Source organism: Sorghum bicolor, chromosome 6 (assembly GCF_000003195.3).
Source record: "Sorghum bicolor cultivar BTx623 chromosome 6, Sorghum_bicolor_NCBIv3, whole genome shotgun sequence".
In the NCBI taxonomy this organism is placed as follows: domain Eukaryota; kingdom Viridiplantae; phylum Streptophyta; class Magnoliopsida; order Poales; family Poaceae; genus Sorghum; species Sorghum bicolor.
In genome coordinates, this window is record NC_012875.2 from 57,874,348 (window position 1) to 57,890,111 (window position 15,764).

At 47.3% G+C, this 15,764-nt stretch overlaps 2 protein-coding genes across 2 annotated transcripts; both read left to right on the forward strand.

Moving 5' to 3' along the window:
- LOC8068469 (pentatricopeptide repeat-containing protein At1g80550, mitochondrial) lies at positions 542–3,105 on the forward strand. Its single transcript, XM_002447161.2, has one exon. It carries the CDS (start codon positions 612–614, stop codon positions 1,950–1,952), a length of 1,341 nt encoding a protein of 446 aa, XP_002447206.1. The 5' UTR covers positions 542–611; the 3' UTR covers positions 1,953–3,105.
- LOC8068470 lies at positions 11,768–13,892 on the forward strand. Its single transcript, XM_002447162.2, has 5 exons — positions 11,768–12,043; positions 12,161–12,204; positions 12,302–12,395; positions 13,108–13,163; positions 13,302–13,892. The coding sequence occupies exons 1-5, from the start codon at positions 11,971–11,973 to the stop codon at positions 13,533–13,535; spliced, it is 501 nt and encodes a 166-aa protein (XP_002447207.1). The 5' UTR covers positions 11,768–11,970; the 3' UTR covers positions 13,536–13,892.

Below are 15,764 nucleotides of genomic sequence, written 5' to 3' on the forward strand. Positions count from 1 at the left end.
CTCATTTTTTTATTGTTAGAAATTTTAAAAAGGTTCTTTAACATTTATTACAATATTTTGGGAATTTCCATAACTTTTTGGATATTTTTTCATTTTCCTAGAGTCAAATCTAAAGCTTCTAAATATATTTTCATGAGACTTTTACTGGTTGGGTTTATAGTACCACAATATATCTCTAAGAGTTTTCTCATAATTTTTATATCTTATAATATATATATATATATATATATATATATATATATATATATATATATATATATTCTGTCTTTTGAAGACCTTATCAATTGTTTACTAGCATTTTTAATCAGAAAAATAATAAAAACCACTTTGAAAATCACTTCAAACAAGGATATTGATATATAATTTAAATGGTTGAGTGTTGAATGAGGCAGTTTGTCTGGTTTTAGAGGTAGAGGAAAAATCTAGACTTTCAAAAATGTTTTTAAACAACTACGATTGTTTAGAAAGTTATAAACATGTTTTTTTTTCAATAGATCTATCACCAGCAGCCGGTTTCTTTGGGCCGGGGGCGGGCAAGTGCCACTGCCATCTCGTCTCGCGGAACTGTAGGAATCGATCGACTGCGCCTTCCTCCGGCTCTGCTTTGTGAGATGCTCTTCCTCGTCCGGCGGCACCGCCGCCTCGCTCTCCCCTTCTCCACTCTGCCCGCGCCCGCGCCCGCCTCCAACCCCACCCCCACCCCCACCCCGCCCTCCTCGCTCGACGCCTCGGCGGTGCTCGAGACGCTGTCCCTCTACGCCAACGACTGGCGCCGGGCGCTCGACTTCTTCCACTGGTCCGCCTCCCCCACCGGCGCCAACTTGCCCCCGACCGCCGCCACGCTCGCCCGCGCCGTCGATATCCTCGGCAAGCACTTCGAGTTCCCGCTCGCCACCTCCCTCCTCCTCTCCCACCACGATCCCGAGGACCCCGCCTTCCTCCGCCCCGCGCTCCGCGCCCTCCTCAACCGCCTCGCCGCCGCCAACCTCGTCGACGACGCCCTCCGCGCGTTCGACTCCACCGCCGCCTCCATCGGCCTCCGTGACGAGGCCTCCTTCCACCTCCTCGTCGACGCGCTCTGCGACCACCGCCGCGTCGACGAGGCCGACCACCTATGCTTCGGCAAGGACCCGCCGCCGTTCCCGCCGGGCACGAAAACCCACAACCTGCTCCTCCGTGGGTGGGCTAAGACCCGCGCCTGGGCGCGTCTCCGCCAGCTGTGGTTCGACATGGACCGCCGCGGCGTTGCCAAGGACCTCCATTCCTACTCGATATACATGGATGCCCTTGCTAAGTCAGGCAAACCGTGGAAGACATTCAAAGTTTTCAAGGAGATGAAGCAGAAAGGCGTTCGAATCGACACCGTTGCTTACAACACTGCGATCCATGCTGTTGGGCTCGCGCAGGGCGTCGACTCTGCTGTAAGGTTGTACAGGCAGATGGTTGATGCTGGTTGCAAGCCGAATACTGCCACTTACAATGGGATTGTCAAGTTATTCTGCAAGGAGGGTAGGTTCAAGGAAGGGTATGCGTTTGTTCAGCAGATGCACAAGACTGGCTGCAAGCCCGACGTGCTCACATACCATTGCTTTTTCCAGTTTTTGAGCCGTCCACAGGAGGTCCTTGGACTGTTTGAGAAAATGCTTGAGAGGGGTTGCCAGCCAAGGATGGATACATATGTCATGCTTATTAAGAGGTTTGGGCGCTGGGGGTTCCTTCGGCCAGTGTTCATTGTGTGGAAGGCAATGGAAGAGCAGGGTCTTAGCCCGGATGCATTTGCTTACAATGCACTTATTGATGCGTTACTGCAAAAGGGTATGGTGGATTTGGCTAGGAAGTATGATGAAGAAATGCTTGCAAAGGGACTCTCACCTAAGCCAAGGAAAGAGCTGGGGACTAAGTTGCCAGAAGCAGAGTCTGATAGTGATAATGCATTAAACGGTGTGCTTTGATTTCTGTGAGCTAGACAGGGATGAGCATTATCACGTTCTTATGAAACAGTGATTTGAATATGCTCATTTGTTCCCAAATATAGGCTGCTTTTTTATTGAAGGAGGTCTAATATGAATTCATGGATTTTATATGGATTTGGAGGCAGACTGGATCATATTGCATTGCTGTCAATTAAGGTTAGGTTTTTATCTGGCAAATATGTGGAAAGAGCTGGGCCTCCAGAGATTGATGTGTTTCTGGAACCATAGGTGGACATGGTCACATGTGTAGGAAAAAAAATTATGATATGCTCATGGGCCTCCGCCAAGTTGACATAAGAAGTGGATGAGAGGACCAAGAAGAATCAGCAACGAAGCAAAGCCATGTAGTTTGTAAAAACTATGGTCCCTAGTCAGGCAGGTTCAGCTTGCTAAACAGCCTCATGGTGAAACCTGGAGCAGGAATACTGCAGGTATTTATTCAACCAAGTCGGCATATATCAGACCCAATTTTAGCTCATTTGTTACTGAGTTAAATTTGGATGAAAGTTGAAACACGGAACTTCAGATGAAGTGCAAAACTTCATGTGGTTGCTCTTTCAGTGAAGTCTTCACAGCAGACAATCTGCTTGCCAGGGGATGAATGGCAATCATGGCATGCAAACTCAACTTGGTACTTAACTGCCTGTTTGTAACAGATTTGGTATGCAGTGGCAACTTGGTCAGGTATAGATTCTCTTGAGCCACAAAATGCTTCACAAAATTTGAGAAACTGGTGACACAAGCTTTATTGAGGGAAGTACCATGCAGACCTGTGAGGAGAAAATTCAGAATAAATATGTTTGGATGTTTGAAAGAATCTGGCGAATTTCTGAGCAGCTTGGAGGACATTGGCAATTGACATGCCATGTACTGTGTTGTCAACAATCCTGTAGGTAGTCTGCATCGCTGGCTTTGCTTACTCTTGTCAATCTTTTCAGTAGTGTCGCTTTCTTTTCTTTTCCTTTTTTGGTTCTAGTTTTCTTAGCCAGCCATACCACCTTTGTAATTTGACTCACTTTAAAGAATCGGCAGAGAACCTGCCATTTTCTGCTAAACAAAATAGTTGAGGAGATCTGTGAACAATGTGGAATTTTCATGCACTTGGGGAAAATTTAATGATTTATGTTGGAAACTTCCAAAATGTTACTAGATGTCTTGCCTTAGGCCTTAAGGAGTTTGTTGCTAAGAAGTGAGATGGAATGAGTAGTAGTTGCTCCTAGGATTATCAGTCAGTTATTGTATCCTTGCTTCCCGAGAATCCAAGGAAGGATATAAAGGACATAAATACATCATTAATCCAATTATCTTTTGAAGTGTAGAAAAATGCAACATCTTTCTCTTAGATCAAGCTGACACCATGCATAACTTGCTCAACTTCGACAGAATGGTTCATACATTGTGTTTCTCTTAGTCAAGCTACTACCATGCATAACTTGTTCAACTTCGACAGAATGGTTCAGACATACAGAGAAATAGGTTCAGTATATGTTTTTTTTGTCTCTATATATAGTACTATTGTACCACACTATTATCTACAAATAACTGAGTCCAGGCAATCGTGAATCAAATTGCTGTCAAATTGTTCAAATATAAATGCATGGACCCTATGTAATACGATCATATTGAATCTGTATGTGACATGCATAATCTCGATCGACCATGTGTCTCCGGGCGTACATATGTAGGTCCATGGATTCCGCTGTGCTGCTTAATGCTTGTTATATATCAACTTATCCACCAAACTGTCGACAGCCTCACCAGAACGGCAGCGTGCTGTTCCTGCTGCCTTGTCCGGCCACGGGCACGTAGGCACGGCCTGCTCGCCTCCCGGTACGCTACGGGGCGCTCATGGCCCCCATGTCTGCAGGCGCGCGTACCGGCAGCTACCACACTGTCTCTCCCTGGCCTAACGACAACTTGCCTGAGATCGAGACGGGTCCTGCAAGTCCGTGTACCATGCATGTACGCAGCAGGCAAGGTGATCGAGCTAGCTGTAGGTCGCGTATCGCCGATGAACCGTACCGTTGCACCTGTGGCCTGTGCGGGGAAAATCCGTCTGGCCGTCGGCCGCGTGGGGCCGGGCGGCGTGGCTGGAGCCGTCCGTGCAGTCCGTATCGGCCGGGACCGGGCCATGCGTCGATCGATCGATCGGGAGAGCAACGCAGTAATGGCGCCGTGCCGACGGCCTGGGACATGTCGACGACACGCGAGGCCCCCCCGCGACCACGGCGCGTGCGTGCGTGCGAGCATGCAGCGACGGGCGCCTCCGGCCGATTCGATCCGCTGGATGGCGCGCTCGCGGCGGCCGTGCGGTAACGACGTTGTCCCCGGACAGGGCGGCGTGCGCGCGGGGCGACAGCGCGGCCAATTGGCGATGGGCCATGCATGGCCAAGGCCAACGACCCGTACTCGGTCGGTAGGGGCGGTAGTACAGCGAGTCGGCGTCAGCGCGCGGCGCCGTGGAAAAAAACGAACGCACCTGCTGCTGGGTGTCACTGTTCCGTGCGCCGCCGGGCTCCACGCACGGAAAGGTCCACCGGCCGGCCGGCTCGCCACCTGAGATATGTTTGTTCACACGAGCCCCCTCGATCGTTGTCATATCAGAATCGGATCTGCGTGAATCGTGATCTAGGCGTGTCTATCACTCTCATTCACGACCGCCAAGATGCACGACGTGAAAAGGATCGACGATATGATGCTCTCCATCGATCGATCATATCCTTGGTGGTTACACTTACGGTGACTAATTGCACATATGTTAGACCGTCAGATCATGCCACGCACGAACTGAATCCTCCGGCGCATGGACATGCGCGCGTGCGCGTACGTGCCATATTCAGGCAGGCAATGGCGTGCGACGCCGTCGGCGACACGGCGCGGCGCGCACGATGCTCGTCCACGCCGGACACGTTCCTTTTGACTGTCCGTCGACGGAGCAAGCTAAGCCGCCGCCAGCCGGCCGTGGCGCCGCGATCGAAAGCGGCGTAGTATCATGCCGCCGTACGGGTAGCTAGGTAACCACCAGCAAGACCCATATGGCCACTTGCATGCATGCCTGGCCGCGCGCCACGACGACGACGACGGTGATCGATCTGATCTCCATGACCTCGCACCTATCGAGATCCATCGGGATCATCCAGGCGTCGATCGCCGTGGTGGCTTCCTAGTTGCGTCACATCGTGTTCGTGACAGCAGCAGCTTGTGGCTCCCTATTCCTGCGACACTGCAGTGGCAGCAGGGCAAGATCCGGCCGGTCACGGATCTATCGATCGATGAACTGTCTCTGGTTGATCTGATGGGCAGGGAGCGACGGAGAGAAGACGACGTGTTTGTAGGTGCGTACCGTCGGCCTGCCCTCAAAACAGCTGGGCTCCTCGAATCGACGGGCTAACCGCTGCCAGTGCCTGCAACCCACAGCGGCCCGCTCTCCTGCCTCCGTCCACAGAGAATACAATTCTCACATTTTTGATAAGTCAAATGGTTTAAACTTTGACTACGTGTTCCTCATAGCTTAACTGCTCTTGGGGCAAATTTGAATCCGGGTAATAATCCGACCAAGGATTGTATTCCAAATTGTATTGATGTTCTGGTGGCCAATACAAAATTGTATTGATTGTATTCCAAATTCTGGCATCAGGTCATGAGTAATGGAAATGTTCTCCCATGTTAAAAAAATGAAAAAAAGTGCTACTCATTAGACAAAATAAGTACCATTAGATTAGTTATAGAATATATTTTTATAATAAATTTATTTAGAAATATAAATGCTAATATTATTTACTTTAAACTTAGTCAAACTTAATATAGTTTGACTGGCCTAAGTATACGTAAACTCGGTCGGTTCTTTGACCTTGCTGATTTGGCGTTAGCAGAGAGTCTAGAGTAGGGATGAAAACGGATCGGATCGGTGCGGGTAATACCTTTCCCATATCCTAATCCGCTTTTCTTTGTCGGATTCGGTGCGGAGCGGATAATACACGGATGCGGATGTGGATACGGTTTTTTTCGGTAGTCGGAACTGGTACGGATATGGAGCGGAAACGGATCGGAGACGGATTTTAATAGTCGAGTAACATGTGCATACATAGAGAATTATATGCTTATCAAGAATTTATTTAGTACAGAACAAGAATAGGCAATAGATAATAATCTTGCATTGCATTCCATGTTGCTGCTCTCACACTAATAATTAACACTTTACATGATATCTTCACTAAAAAATAATAAGTTATTAGCCAATAAATAATAGCATCTAGCAAATTTCTTAATTTAAAAATTAGAACATTAAACAAACACATCATAAAATACAAGTCCTCATATAACAAACTTTTTAAAATCCTAAATTTTTTAGTCTTGGAAGAGAAAACCTTCGGATATCCTATTTTGAACATCGGATAATCCGCATAAAATTTGCGGATAATCCATATCCGTCGGATTTTACCTATTCCATATCCTACCCTGTATCCGCAGACAATCGGATTCGGATTACCCGTATCCGCACGGATGTTAAAAGTTCTTCTTCATATCCTCGAAATTCGGATTCGGATCGGATCGGTTCGGAGAATTATCCACACCACTTTCATGCCTAGTCTAAGCCAGCGGATAATGCTCGTAGCCTAGAGTCCTACACACACAAGGCCGCGGGTGGTGCAGTGCAGGAGCAGCCCCACGAGCCGATCAACTATCCGCGTCAGACGTCCAATCGATCCGGCGCGCATCAAAAACCGCGAGCGCGCGCGTCGTGGCCGGGCGACCCGCACCATGACCGGGCCGGGCTCGCCTTGAGCCACCAAGTGGCACAGTGCAACAAAGCGCGCCTCCGTCCTCGGCCGCTCGCCCCATGAGGCCATGACTCCACGAGAAGAGGAAAAAAGGTGACTTCCTTTTGCGTCGTGCGCCGCGTTGCCCCATCGACCGTCCGTCGACTGGAGACACGAGATGACTGGACGGCCTTTGCGCCTGGCTAGCTAGTAATTGCCGTGACCACCGTTTCTTCTTCGTCGTCGTCGTGCGGACATGACGTTCTACAGGGACTCTTTTGACCACCTGCACGTACGCATGCGTCTCCACTCTCCGGTGATCGGTTCGTACGGTGAGATGAGCGGCGCGGTGGTACTGGATGGAAGAAACACATCGTTGTTACGTTAATGCCAACCAACGATGCCCCGTGGGGTGTCGATTGTATGCCAGCCGGCAAATTGTTGAAGCCTCGCATCAGGGGCGTACGTACACGTACACGTACGACGCACGGCTACTGTCTACAACCGTACGTGTGCCTGTGTGATACGTACAGCATGTCGTCGATCGCAATATGCGTGGTTGCCGCCGCCGGGCTGCCGGGCCAGCATGCATGCAGGCCCGTGCCCGTACGTGAATACATGCAGCTTAGGCTAGACCGCTAGCTAGCTCACCTCTGTTCCGGATCATGAGATGTACTACTGTGTAGTATAGTTCAGGTTCAGGAGACACACGCACACAACAGGCATAATAGTAATTTGAAGGAATGTTTAGGCAGGTAATAAGTAGCGTAGCTAGCTAGCACTGTACTGTACGTGCACAGGAGCGCGCGGCGCGTAAGGTAAGGCCTTGTTTCATCCTGAAAACCAAAAAGTTTTCAAGATTCTCCATCACATCGAATCTTGTAGCACATACATAAAATATTAAATATAGACGAAAACAAAAACTAATTATACAGTTTAACTGTAAATCATGAGATGAATCTTTTAATTCTAGTTAGTCCATGATTGGATAATATTTGTCACAAACAAACGAAATTGCTACAGTACCGAAAACTTTTTACTTTTCGAAACTAAACAAGGCCTAAGCTTCCACGCGCGCGCGGCGTGCGTGCCCGGTGCCCTGGCTTTGAACAGCATCTGGTCAAAGGCGCCGTCGGGATGGATGATGGATCGGGATCGGATCTCTCTTCCCACCTGGACTCATCAGTCAGAGCAGTGACACACACCCCTGATCGATCGGCTGATCCACACCACACAGCGAGGAAGAGCTTTCAGCTTTGAATCGATGAGCCTACGATACGCCTATGCCTGCATTCCCCAGTGAGTGCCCCCTGGTACGGTGGCCAAGTTCCAACGTGCCCAAACTCCCACGCCCACCTGGCCAGGCCAGAGGCCACACTGCGCCAGTACACTCCCAATTACCTGGGCCTCCACTTCTCCTTCCAACATCGGCACCGGTTCTTTTTACACGCCAACTTTTACCACACATGCTTTGCCACAGTCTATGCTCTTCAAGTCCTCATCATACAAACCTGATCTCGTTTAGTAGTTTTTTCAAACTTACTTTTAGCTAGGGGAATCCTTTTAGTTAAACTAAACTGGAGTACATTTAGACCTTGTTTAGTTCACCCCAAAAACCAAAAACGTTTTAAGATTCCTCGTCACATAAAATCTTACGGCACATGACAAAAATAAAAACTAATTGTATAGTTTATCTGTAACTCACGAGATAAATGTTTTGAATATATTTAGTCTATGATTAGACAATAATTGCCAAATAAAAACAAAAGTGATACACTACCGAAAACTAAAAAAAATTCGGAACTAAACAAGTCCTTACTACTCCGTAAACTAACACTCCAAGGCCTTGCTTAGTTCTAAAAAATTTTGCAAAATAGGAATAGTACCAATTTCGTTTGTATTTGACAAATATTATCCAATTATGTACTAACTAGACTCAAAAGATTCGTCTCGTCAATTTCGACCAAACTATGCAATTAGTTTTTATTTTTGTCTATATTTAATACTTTATGCATGCGTCTAAAGATTTGATGTGATAAGAAATCTGAAAAATTTTGCAAAATTTTTTGGAAACTAAACAAGGCCCGACTGACACGAATAGCTGGGAGAAGGGGACAGGGTTCTTGATCATTACAAAAGCATGCAGCTGCTAGTACAAGCAGGGAAGCTATAGCCACAGTACGGTCCAGTACAGTTCAACCCTCCATTATATACGAGTAGCCGGCCAGTAGGAGCATTGTATTTGAGTCCTTTCCAGTCACCAGAGGATCTTGTGTGGATCTAAGGCCGCGCATTATTATTCTAGTGTTTTTTCATTCTGATGTGCGTGCTGCTGTTTGTTCACGTACGGTAGGGCTTTAACTAGGGCCTTGTTTAGTCCAAAAAAATTTGCAAAATTTTTCAGATTCCCCGTCACATCAAATTTTTAGACACATGCATGAAGTATTAAATATAGACAAAAATAAAAACTAATTGCACAGTTTGGTCGAAATTGACGAGATAAATCTTTTGAGCCTAGTTAGTCCATAATTGGACAATATTTGTCAAATATAAACGAAAGAGCTACAGTGTTGATGTTGCAAAATATTTTGGAACTAAACAAGGCCTAGTTTTTAATGGGTTTATTAGTGTAGGTCATGTCAGTAACAGTAAGGAGTGAGTAATATAATCCTGCATGTCCATGGCCAAGAGACAGGGCGATGTGCCGGTCCGAAGGAGAACCGCGAGATCAGGTGGTACAGGCATTGTTTGCTGTATGAGCGGCATTGACTCGGTTGGGAATCGGGAGCTTTGCCTTGGGAACGAAATTTGTTCAAACTAACGTACACTCCCTTCTCATTCTTTTTGTTAGCCCATGCGTCGTGCGCACGTACCATACCACCACAACAATGTCTTTAGTTATTGCAGTTCCTGCTACATACTCTATCACCATAAAAAAAAACATCCTTTTAAAAGGGTGGTACTCCTTTCGTTCGTTTTTAGTGAGAAAAAAGAACTGACTTTAATAAACAATCACGTTCCCACCAAATTAGTTCAGTGACATACTCCCTCCATTACAAATTAAAAGTCATTCAAAAAATCTTGTAAAGTCAAAACATCTTAAGTTTGACCAAAATTATAGATAAAATTTTTAAAATTTACAACATCAAATAGGTATACTATGAAAATATAATTAATAAAAAAAATCTAATGGTACTTATCATAAATATTATTATATTATCATATAAATTTAGTCAAAATTGAGATTTTTTTTAACTCTTCAAGATTTTTAGAATGACTTATAATTTGAGATGTAGTGAGCAGTATAAACTATGTTCACATTTAAATGCATTTTTCTTGCTATAATATTGTTTTAATAGATTAACTATATCAACAAAATATTACTATAGTAATCATTTATGGGCAATGATCGATTTTGAACCGTCAAACTATTGTCTACTAAAAACAGGGATACAAATGTAATTCTAGCACGGAACCAAGTTAAATTGTTTTAATTTAACTAATTATAAAAAATATTAACATTTATGATATCAAATAAGTAGCATCTGATTTGTCGTATGTAAGATGTATATTCATAATATACTTATTTGACGTCATAAATGTTAATATTTTTACCTATATATTTGGTTAAACGTTAGACACTTCAATTAAGAATAAATCTAAAATTGTACGTATCTTTTTATACAAAAGGTAGCACTGCTAGGAAGTAAACTAGGTAGATGGTTTACTTAAGTCGGCTGAATTTTACTAATAAAAATAGTTGTGATAACTAGTTTGCATGGTTAGCGAAAGGCCTCTCACTGAGACAGTTAGAGCGTTGTCTTTGGTTCGATTCCCGATAGGAGCGAGTTTTAGGTTGAAGGTAAAAAAATTCACTCATTTGTCCCACAGCCAAACCACAGGTTAAAAGGCTGGCCTGGTTCTCATAGGGCAATGGAGCCCCTGTGTAAGGGTGGAGCAGAGGTTCGAAGGTCTTTCTTGACCTGTGTGAGAAGTTCTTTGTATCACAATAATAGACAGGAAGATGTTTTACCACTTTATGTCATTTTTTTAATTTGCATGGTTGGAGCATGTTAATTAGTTCCCCAAAATTCTTTATTTTTTTTGAAGGAACTGGACAGGTCAAAGGCCTCTACAGGAATTTATTAAAAACAAAGGTTAGAAAGCCTTACAAAAGGGAAAAAAGCTTCAAACAAACTACCAAGGAAACAAAAGAAGGGAACTTTAAGAAACAAAAAAAGAAGCAAAGAAAACTAAAAGCATTACTTTCGGCTGAGAACTTAACTGTACTCAATTTCATTCAATTATTTCATAACACCATTGTTCTAGCACTTCTGATGACTGCCAATATGTAGGAACAGAAATGGTTTGCAAATGTCACCAGGTAGCTGCAATATCTGGCTATATATCAGAGTTATAACTAAAAAAAATGTTCAATCTGTGCTTACATCAGAGAATGTAGTCATGTAAAGTTGAAGTCAACAGTAGCTTCCTCAAGACCGCCGTTAGTTTTATTCCTATAAAGAGAGTATCCATCCAAAAGTCAAAAGGTTGCAGTCCACCTACTACTTCTGAATCAGTTACGGTAACATTTCTGAATCCAACCGTACTTGCAAGCAGCAGGGACCATCCCACCTCGTCTTCTGCTAAGATTCAGAAATCAGAGTTTGGATTTCTGAGCAGTGGTCACAAGCATATCAAACCTGAAAAGACTCAGCTCTTGCAGGTGAGTTTCTAACAGTAATCAGGGGCAGCATATACCTACTGCGTGCTCCATTGTAGGAGTAGTTTTATAACTGCGTCACGACAAGCAAAGTGAGATACTATATAAATTAAACTAGCACCAAGTTCTAATTTGGAGGGAACATCCTTCCTTAAAAAGTGACAGCCCAACCAAAACTCAAGATACAGCCACGGTACATCGCTGGATTAAAGAATTGCCTTCGATCCAGCGTTCCTAATTGTTTTTTAAGCTGCCTGCTGCCCTTAATATAATTGGGGAGAGTTTGACATGTCAGTGCTCCATCACTGCAGTGGGCAAGGCCGGGGAGACCACTGCCGGTGTATATATATACAGGCGCCTGAGGTCACTTGGCCTCAGCCTTGCCGATTGCTCCTCCCACTCCATCCTACTGCTCGATCTAGCTACTTCACATCCAGCAGCAGGATAAACCACCGCATCTGGTTCTTCAATCGATTTGTTTGGATCAGCACAGCACAACACAGCACAGGAGGAGATGAAGATGAGGACTCCTGCTGTCGCCTTTGCTGCTCTTCTGATGCTGCTGCTTCTGGGTACAAGAGCACATGGTATGCTTTGCTTGCTTCATGCATGGCCATCTCCTCCATTAGTGCGTGCTCCTTGTGAGGTGTATCCGCCCTGGACTGATCTGACCATGCATATTTCCTCTTTATTTCTCCAAGCAGGAATCAGGCTGGATAGGCAGTTGCATGAAGCAATCAACAGCAAGGTCAGTTCAGTATACATATACCACACACACGAGCTAATTTAGACCAGATTTGCAGTTTTGCTCATTTTTGCTGTGTTCTATCTGTGCCAATCATCAGAAGATGGCCGATTCCAAGGCCGGCGATGCCAAAGCATCCATTGCTGGCGACGACTCGGTGAAGAAGCACTGCACTCCCGATGGGCGTTGCTCAGGTACAACGAAGCAGATGACCCCTACTCCTGTTGTTGCCAGGGATAGCGAAGTGATGATCAGTGCGCATGCGGCGCCGAGGTTCCATGAGGATTACTATGGGCCAAGTGGCCATGAGCCTAATCACCACTGATCAAGCTGTTCGAGCAAACCATTTCTAGCTACCTCTACCCTTTTTCTTAGCCTAGCTACCCGTAGTCGTTCTTCTCTCTCCATACTTCATCATCATCTTGGCTTGGAGAATGTAAAGGGAGAAGCTAGCTAGCTAGTTGTAGTTCTGTTCCGCACCAGGTCAATATCTCTGTTATGCTATGTATGAGTACTTGTAATCTAGTTGATCTAAGCACATTTTAGCTCTGCACACAGCTTTGGTCTTTCCTGCTCGGTCTTTTCTTCATATATTCTCTCTGTGGATGCTTGAATTATTCACGTGCGAGACCAACCCACGGTTCCACTCTCTGCACAGCATGTAACGGTACTAGCAAGAAATAGGAAATTCAGCATGTCAGTCGGCGGCTACAGCTATGGCTAGGCATTAGTACAGTAACATTTTACACACAACCCTTTTGGTCCCGTGCAGTAGTCAATTGCATCAAGTTGAGACATAGAATACGCTAGGCAAAGCTTTTGGCATCTCTTTTACCTTCCGTACCAGTACACCAACTTTTTAATGTAACAGGTGGTTTATTTTGTAACCTTTGATTGATGTTGCAGGAAAGGTGAAAAAGGCACTGGCGCACCCTGAAGCAGCAGCGGAAGCGAAGCAGCAGGTCAGTGTGTGCATTTTCAGGCTTAGCTAACTTTCAGCCACCACCTGAACATTCTCACAGTGTCATGCATGGTATGCATGCACACTGCTTCTCATGCATGGTAACTTACTTCTTGGATATCGATCTACTTATGTGCAGAAGAACAACTCGACGGGAAGCGATCACCGCAGCAGCACACCGGTGGACGGCGAGGCCACCTCGCAGCAAGGGCGGCGTCACGAAGCGGCGGCGGAGGCGACGACGCCCGCGGCTTCTTCTTCCTCCCCGGCCCCGCCAGGCGTGCCGCGGCAGCGGCAGACGTACCCGGACATCATGGACATCGCCGGCATGGACTACTCGCCCGCCACGCGAAAGCCTCCCATCCACAACTGAACGCCGGCCGGCCGGGGGCCGGGCTTGGTGGGCTACGAATCAAAGATCAGCAGCAGCACGTGAGTGGTGCACGCAGCACAAGTACGAGCTATAGTGGCTAGCTACACAGGTCTACGTTCTCAGCTAGTGGTGCTTGCGACTGGCCTATTAGCTTTGTTTGTTTGTTTGTTTGTTCATTAGATTAGCTGCTAGCCGTAGTAGCTAGTGAGTGCTCGACCCGGTCCGGTCAGTCCTGATCCTGAATAGAATAGCGCGCGTACAGTCTAGTGACCCACTCGATACTGGACAGCATCGCAGGAAATGCTGCACCTTTTGTGACGACGATACTACTAGTACAAAAGCTTGCTTGGCGTTTTTCATCTCGAGTCCCCCGCGGACCGACGACGTAATGTAACATGCCTGCCTCTCACTGCATGCCCTTTATTTGTAAACTCTGATCCGCGATCTAGCTATAGTTTTTGACCGCTACTATGCTGTACGTACTCATCTTGACCCATCGACTCTGTAGTAATCTGCTCGTGACTAATTTGTGAGTAGCCAAATTAAAGCTTCCAATCAGACCAGGGGACGACGGGTTGGTGCGGCGGTCGGCCGGCGATCGACAGTGAGCGATCTGCCACATGCGGCTGTGCGCGATCGAGTAATTAGGCGGCCGGCCGGCCGGGCGGTGGGTTAAGCGGCCGTAGCGGCGGCGTGCGGAGGCCCCGTGAGTTGCTGGCCGGGTTAGCCGTGGGGGGCACGTTCCTGTCGCGCGCCCGCCGAGCCGCGTCGCTTTCCGGCAGGGCGGCGAGGCCAGCCGGCTAGGGAGCACAGGCAGGGACGTACGCGCGCGCCACCCCCGGCGATCGCGACGCGGTCCGCGCGCGGGGCGGCAGCGTGGTGGAGGTGGAGCCTGCAGCGCGCGCGCGCCCGCGAGGGCGAGGCCGCGACGCGAAAGCCGGGCGGCCGGGACAGCGAAGCGGAACGAGGGCGCCGTGCGCACGGCCCACGGCCGGGAACTCGCCGCTCGTTGCTCGCGCACGCGTTGACGAGCACGCACGCACGTACGTACGTGCTCCGGACGCCACCATATTACGTGACGGCGCGGCGCCGCTGCGTGTGCTAACCTGTCTCTGTCCGTCGACCGCGCCATGCTCGCGTACGCTACGCCACCGGGCGCGCAAGTCCGCCGCCGGCCCGTAGAAAAATACTGCGCCACGGCACGGCACACATGCGGGCATGCACAGAGCATGATGATGATGATGATGATATTACCGGACGGGCAATGGGATGCTGCGTGCGTGACTGTTACCACTGTAACGACGACTAGAGGCTGTTGCTTTTTTTTGATACGAGGGATCTTCTTCATTTCCATTTCATCAACAGAAATACAGTTCATACAAAGAGTTTAGAGAGGATCAGAAATCCAGACACCGACGCTTACTACTATTCGAAAAGGACTATCCATTGTACTGTAACGACGACCAGAGGCTGTTACTGACGTAGTACCCGCTACAGCTCTCGATCGATCGGGTCTTGAGTCGATCTTGACTCCTCTGGCGCGGCACATGTACGCACGCATGCATGATGCGTGCTTTGGGACGTGTATCTACAGTAGTCATCAAACCAGGAGCAGTCATGCAGGGTAGTGGAAGAACCGGCCGGGCCGGCGGCCGGCCGGACGGAACGCGCGCGTATAAATTGCCTTCGATTCAGCTCTGACGGTGGAGCCTTTGTTTAGTGCTTCACACTGTAGTCTGTGCTCGCGTTTTTTGTATGGCTGTACGCTGACAACCACCTGACGATGTTGATGATTGCCTGCCCAGCTGCCCTGACTGCGCCGTTCTGATGGTTCGGAAGCGAAGCGAGAGATAAACAAGTCGCAGAGGCGGGCCGGGCATCGCGGAACAAGAAGGATGGATAGAATTTCTTCAGCGAGCGCCCATCCTGCTACTCGAATGCATATCCTATCTTGCTCGATCAGAGATCAGAGAAGACTTGAGAACCTCCTGTTGTTGTTTTTTGCAACATATAAAATACTCGCGACAAAGAGGAAAACCAAACTGTCTCCTTGAATATACTAGTATTACTGTATTATGCTGGATTGCAGCGGAGGACGCACAGAGCGTCTCAGAGCAAGGAATGGGTACAAAAAAAGGTTCAGAGTTGAATGAGGCTGTTCTATTTTAGACTACCAAACCTCATACCAAAAGAGTGCAATTTATACTTGAACCGAAGCAAAAATTCTTA

What these genes read in the sequence shown, in the direction of transcription:
- LOC8068469 (XM_002447161.2), top strand. Translation starts at nt 612, where the DNA reads ATGCTCTTCCTCGTCCGGCGGCACCGCCGCCTCGCTCTCCCCTTCTCC.
- LOC8068470 (XM_002447162.2), top strand. Translation starts at nt 11,971, where the DNA reads ATGAAGATGAGGACTCCTGCTGTCGCCTTTGCTGCTCTTCTGATGCTG. An exon ending in ATGAAGCAATCAACAGCAAG is followed by an intron (nt 12,205 to 12,301) that starts GTCAGTTCAGTA and finishes GCCAATCATCAG; the next exon opens with AAGATGGCCGATTCCAAGGC. An exon ending in CAGCGGAAGCGAAGCAGCAG is followed by an intron (nt 13,164 to 13,301) that starts GTCAGTGTGTGC and finishes ACTTATGTGCAG; the next exon opens with AAGAACAACTCGACGGGAAG.